The 6,492-nt window shown below is 41.7% G+C and overlaps 1 protein-coding gene across 1 annotated transcript; it reads left to right on the forward strand.

Annotated features, from left to right (window-relative positions):
* The first annotated feature begins 1,610 nt into the window (after positions 1 to 1,610).
* inab (internexin neuronal intermediate filament protein, alpha b) lies at positions 1,611 to 3,789 on the forward strand. The gene is made up of 3 exons (XM_008282852.1): positions 1,611 to 2,657; positions 3,133 to 3,257; positions 3,350 to 3,789. Exons 1-3 carry the CDS (start codon positions 1,611 to 1,613, stop codon positions 3,618 to 3,620), a joined length of 1,443 nt encoding a protein of 480 aa, XP_008281074.1. The 3' UTR covers positions 3,621 to 3,789.
* The last annotated feature ends 2,703 nt before the right edge of the window (positions 3,790 to 6,492 follow it).

A 6,492-nucleotide genomic window follows, 5' to 3' on the forward strand; every position in this document is an offset into this window, starting at 1 on the left:
TTACTCATGAAATTCCACAGTAGAAAGTCAAAAAGGAATTTACATAGACGCGTTATGGTCCATGAAAGGTTTTCTGTTGATGCTGTCATCATGAAACTACTGTATGTACCCCTGTCAAGGCTCCGTTTACTTTGGCTTGCAGGGAAATTTTTTATGACTTCCCAGACTTTATGGTGCTTTGTTTTGGTTTTATTTTTTCATAAAACACCCACACATAACACACTTTGTTATTTACAAAGGAAAAAAGACAGAAAGAGAAAAGAGAACATTGATATCATAGCGCATAATAAATGTACAATACAAAACTAACTACAAACACAGCAAACAGTGTCGCAAAAAACTGAAGCATGATACAGGATAAACACATGTAAGATGAGATATTAAACACATGGAAAACATTCAATCTCTTTCTGCAGTAAAGAAAAAGGTTTTGCATCTATTTTTGAACATTTGATTCTTAGGCTGTAAAGCCATTTGGAAAAATGTTCAAAATTGTACACGTGAAAACTATTTATATCTAAAGCATTGTATCACTGAATTTAACTGTGTGACTGTTCTAGAATACATGCTGGTCTCTGTAAATAGTGTCTGAAGCCAATCAGCAATGTTGCAACAATTTCCTAAAAAAAGATTATGTGTATGTCCAGGGAAGTTGTGGTGAAAAAAAATATGCAGAAATATTTTGTGCAGATTTTTTTCAACGTTTGTCTTTGAGAAAATTACTGTCACACAGTTGTCAGTTCACCAGTTTATCCATCATGGAATCACCTGAACATCCAGCTGTTCCTACAGGCTGCATTCACTGTCACAGTCGGTGTACTTCACCCACAATCTTAAATATTCACATCTGCTTGCAGTGTGATGCAGTTTGACAACAGAGGGCAGCAAAGGTCTGTCAGTGGAAAACTGAGCATCAAAGCACCTCTGGCCAAACTTTATGTCCTACACCAAACACAACAAATCATCACGAGTAACTTTATTATATCATTAAATATCTTAGACACTTTCTTCTTGGAGATTCATCCGTGAATGTTCTTAGAACAAATTCTGTAATGCTCAGTCCTATAGAGCTAAACTTTGTTGCACACCCATGAAAAAATATTGTTACCTCCCAATGCAAAGTTGTCATTGTCATTATTTTGCATGAAACAATCCCCACTGATCATTTCTAGACTGATGAGGATTTAGAATTAGGGCTGAATTTTGTTTTCAGTATTTTTTCTTTCTCAGCTAAATTGAAGTTAAATGGAAATCTCAAGATTCACCACCAGAGGAACACTTACATATTATATCTGTTTGCTTTTGCAGGAAGTAATCAAACACTGATGCATCCCCACTGCGCCAAAAAGGACAGTTCCATCTGCTCCACAGACTGAACTTAGTCAGAGCCACATCTGGAAAGATGTCAGATTTAATGTGAACTAACTCTGATCAAAGGAAAAACATTTCTGGAACAATATTTAGTGAGGGTTCGCTTCTAGACTGGACAGCCTGGTGCATGTGGAACGAGCAGTCCGGATGTCACCAGCTGGCATTAATTAGTGATTGGGTCGATCCCGTATATAAAGGAGACGCGCCCACTGCTCTGCTCTGTCTCCATACCAGCGAAGATGAGCTACGGATCTGATGTCTTCTCCTCCTCCTCCTACCGGAGGATTTTCGGGGAATCTCCCCGTTATGCGTCCTCTCCATCGCGCACAAATATGAACGTGTCCTCACGGGGAGGTTACCGGTCCTCCTCTCTGTCCCGGGGAAACGTCTCCTCCCTTGGCTCGTACAGCAGAAAGTCCGGCCGTTCCTTCTCCTCCATGCCGCTGGAGACCTTCGACCTGACCCAGAGCAGCGTTCTCAACAATGAGTTCAAAATCATCCGCACCAATGAGAAGGAACAAATGCAGGGTCTCAACGACCGCTTTGCAATGTTCATCGACAAAGTGCGCAACTTGGAGCAGCACAACAAAGTGCTGGAGACGGAGTTGGTCGCTCTGCGCCAGCGGCAGACCGAGCCGTCCCGCCTGGCGGAGCTTTACCAGCAGGAGATCCGCGAACTGCGCTCCCAGCTGGATGAGCTGAACGGGGAGAAATCCCAGCTGATGATCGAGAGAGACAACATAGAAGACGACCTACAGAAGCTCAGGGGGAAATACGAAGAGGAGTTCCGCGCCAGGGAGGAGGCGGAGGTCACCCTCAAGGCGTTTAAGAAAGACGTGGACGATGCCACCATGGTGCGCCTGGACCTGGAGAAGAAGGTTGAATCTCTGCTGGACGAGATCAACTTCCTCAGGAAGGTGCACGAAGAGGAGGTGGCCGAGCTGACGGACATGATCCAGGCGGCCCAGGTGTCCGTGGAGATGGAGGTGTCCAAGCCGGACCTCACCTCCGCGCTCAAAGAGATCCGCGGCCAGTACGAGTCCATGGCGTCCAAGAATCTGCAGTCCGCCGAGGAGTGGTACAAGACCAAGTTTGCGGATCTGTCCGAACAGGCCAGTCGGAGTAACGAGGCCATGCGAGCCAGCAGGGAGGAGATGAACGAGTTCAGGAGGCAGCTGCAGTCCAAGACCATCGAGATTGAGAGTCTGAGGGGAACCAACGAGTCTCTGGAAAAGCAACTGCGGGAGATGGAGGACAGGCACAACGTGGAGATCGGAAACTACCAGGTAAACCTTGTTTAATGTCTGGTAAGAAGGATTACACAGAGATGGAAAATAACCTATTTATTATCAGTCTCATTGCAGTTTATTAAAGCTTTATTTACTCAGTATAGTATTTTGTTTCTCTAAAGCCATAAAATATAACGGGGGAGGCTGTGTCTCTGTCCGTGGTGCTGAACCTGCTCCCCTGGGACAACACGCTCAGCTGCATCTGACAACGCCCACTGAGTGTAGGGCAGCTGCAAATGTGCAAATTCAAGCAAGTGCTGCTTTTGATTTGCCACTTCCAGTGAAAAAAATGTTCCAAGGCGAATATTTCAACTCATTTTATCCATAAATGACTCCAACACACAGGTTATCAGCCAGAGGTCTTTGTGTAGGAGCTGCTATTGTTCCTATACATGCAATGTGGTCGCAGAATATTATTTTCTAACCAAAAATGCTGAACTCTGGCCTCTTTTTCTTGCTTATTCTTGCTCAGGAAAGCATGGCAGAGCTGGAGAATGACCTGAGGACCACTAAGAGTGAGATGGCTCGCCACCTGAGGGAGTATCAAGATCTGCTGAATGTCAAGATGGCACTGGATATTGAAATTGCAGCATACAGGTATGCTCATTATTTACATTTCCTTTTTATTTCATGTTCTTTCCTCATTGTCTTTCCTTTCTAAATCCTTCCTTATGTCATCCTCCCTGTAGGAAACTACTGGAAGGGGAGGAGACCCGCATTGGGACGGGCCTCTCCTATCCGACCCCTTCCATAACCTCAGGGCAGGGCTACAGCTATCAGACCCGCATTTACTCCAGCTCCGGCAAGAGCTCCAAGAAGGAGGGAAAGGACGAGGAGCAACAGCAGCCGATTAAGTCTGGGGGGAAGGTGTCCCAGCGCGAAGTTTACGAGGAGACAGTCGTCACCACAAAGAAGATGGAGAAGCAGCAGGATGATATTCCCATCAATCAGAAAAACTAGGAGCCTTCTGTAAGCCTGATCTGAACCCCTAAAGCTTCCCTTCTCGCAAACCTCTTCATGTCCCATCCTAAAACAAACCTTGAGCATTCACACTTGAAGCACTTCATATGAAATAGTGAGATTGTCATGGTTTCTATCTAGACTGGTGTGTGTTGGATGCGTGCAAGTGTATAAATCTACAGGTTTGTTTTAAGTTGGTGTGTTCATCCCCCTTTATTCCCCCACAGGTGTCCCCCAAAGGAAATCCATGATAATTCCATTAGAACATCACACGATACAAAACCACAGTACATCTGTTCTCTCTCTGTCACCAACTCCGCACCAACCAGCACTTAGGTAGCATCTCTTACATAAGTGTGTTCATTCAAACTTACAGTACTCAACTGGTCTTTCTCACTAGTCAGTATGTAGTACAGATACACAGTAGGCAATAATTCTGGTCATGTATTTTCTACCACAAACTGTGAGCTACTCTCAACACATTCTAAGGAAAGCATGTGAAACAGAATAAAACACATCATCTACCGTTGGTCTACATCCACTTTTACAACACAAATACAGTGACAGATTAGTACAGAAGCACACGTCTACATGAGAAACGAGCCAAAATAGTCAATAACGAATGAGCCAGTTATTTTTAATCTCTTTAGTGAAACCATGATGTCGCTTAAATCGCTTCTCACACGATTTTTGTTCTCATCATGGTCGGTGCATCAGCGGTTTGGTCCAATCAGTTCTGCATGACAACAGTACGAAGGAGGATTAGCATCCTTGGTCGAGCACTGACCCCCTCTGAACTTCCTGGCGAAGCTTCATTAACAAAATTGGATTACTGTAGCTATTTAAATGAGATTAAGACTCAAAGCAAAGCAAGAAAACAAATGTATTAATTGAGCTTAATTTGCATGGTGTATGTAGATGTCAGGGTTGCATGGATTCCATCGGCTCATTGCTCATCTAACATTTTTTGGGGGGGTTTCTTTGAAGTTAAAAGCTTCTCAACATTGACCGTGCTCTGTGTCATCATTGTCATCCTGCACAAAATCCATTATTGACCATAATAAACATGTATTTGTGAGGCTAGATCTAAACTACTTGTATAACTCTTAGATCTCAGCTGTCTATGATATGAAGGTGAGGCGGGAAGCTAATCTATGATGCACTTAAATGGAAACTATTAGGTAACAGTTTGCACAATTTGCTGTGAAGGATACAGGGGAAAGCTAAAATGCTGAATAGCTAATGTGACAAAAAAAAAGGAGTCTTTACACATTTCAGTCAATTAGAGACTGAATTGTGAATTATGCTTTAGCACAAATGCATGTGATTCTGTAGGATTCATCCATCTGGGCATATACATAAACTGTACAACACCATTTCTCCCATGAAGCACATATGAACCCCAGAATCAATATCATATCACTCAGCCTGAAGAAAACCACCAAGATGCATAAAGTTTAATATAAAAAAACAACCTGCCAGACCACGATGTGTTTTGAAGCAACAGGACCTCTCTCTTCCTAACTGTGGCCATGACTGGATAAAATGTCTGTTGTAGTATAATCTCACCACTAGAAATCCTTCAGAATAAGAGACTTGTTGCTCGTTTTTTCTGCTTGTGCACTGCCAACTCTTAACACAGCTATCTTACTCTCTTGCTGCTGGCCGTGGTGTTTTAATGCCCCGACAAACTGCACTCACACTAAGAATGGAAACTATTGATTGTACGGCAGGCTGCTCCCATCAGGTTCCTATCGTTTGACCTGAAGCTTGAGACAAGCATCTCAGTACTGTAGTAAGCATGTTTGTATCTATACACAGTGGCCTAACATACGTGGAATTAAAGAGAAAAGGGGGGTGGTGGCAAATCTGAAACTAAGGTGGCATTTTTGTTCGTGGGTTAATGTATTCCAGTGTCAAGCAGAAGAAAAATCTCAGAAAAACCTATAAAAATACAACATTTTATAGTTCGCACTATAACAACGGATGAATTATTCATGGTTGCAAATGTCAAGCCTTTATCCTCTCACTGTAAACCAAAAGAGCTTTCATGGATGTCTGAAAAAAAACAAACAAAAAAAACATCACTACTACAGCACTGCCAAACTTTTGTAGAAGAAAAAAAACAAAGAATTTTGTGAAAAATACAGAACGTCACCGGTCCAAAACCAACAATCAAGATTTAGCCATACTGTAGAATAAATACTGTAGAAATGCCTTAAAACACCAGCAGCTTCTGGCGATGTGTGCGATGTGTATGATTCTGTTCAGTGGGGTGTTTAATCATTGTTATCTCTTCAGTAGTGTTTATTATAGTTACCATGACAACAAAAGCATAGGGATTGAATGTAGTTGACATGCTATTCTCTTTACTGTTACTACTGTTTATGTATTGCTGTACGACACCATATCAATAAAGACTTGACCTTACAAGCAGCAGCGTGCATCTCTTTTATATGCAAAATGCACTTGAGGAAATGATGCCTTACTGGAAAATAATATTTTGTCTATGTCATTGGTCTAAGGACACCATATACAGACTTATTTGTGCATCATATTAGTGCTGCAACTTCAAATAACGTACACGTACTGTAAAAACAAATTTATATGAATTAATATAATATTTTAAAGACTTTATTGCTATTTTACAGTTACCCTGTTCTGTTAAATTACAGATAATATTCAGTAAAATCATGGGGAAAAACGCAATACTTTGCATGTTAACTGTGAAACAAGACAGGTAAAACTTGTGAATATTGTCCACATTAAAAATACATATTTTGTACAAATTTCAATGTGGTATTTTTCTTTTTTTTTTACAACAGTAAAATTATTAGATTTTTTTCTGTATTGAAATCAGCAAAAAAAACAA

Source organism: Stegastes partitus, unplaced genomic scaffold, assembly GCF_000690725.1.
Source record: "Stegastes partitus isolate 25-593 unplaced genomic scaffold, Stegastes_partitus-1.0.2 Scaffold288, whole genome shotgun sequence".
Lineage (NCBI taxonomy): Eukaryota > Metazoa > Chordata > Actinopteri > Pomacentridae > Stegastes > Stegastes partitus.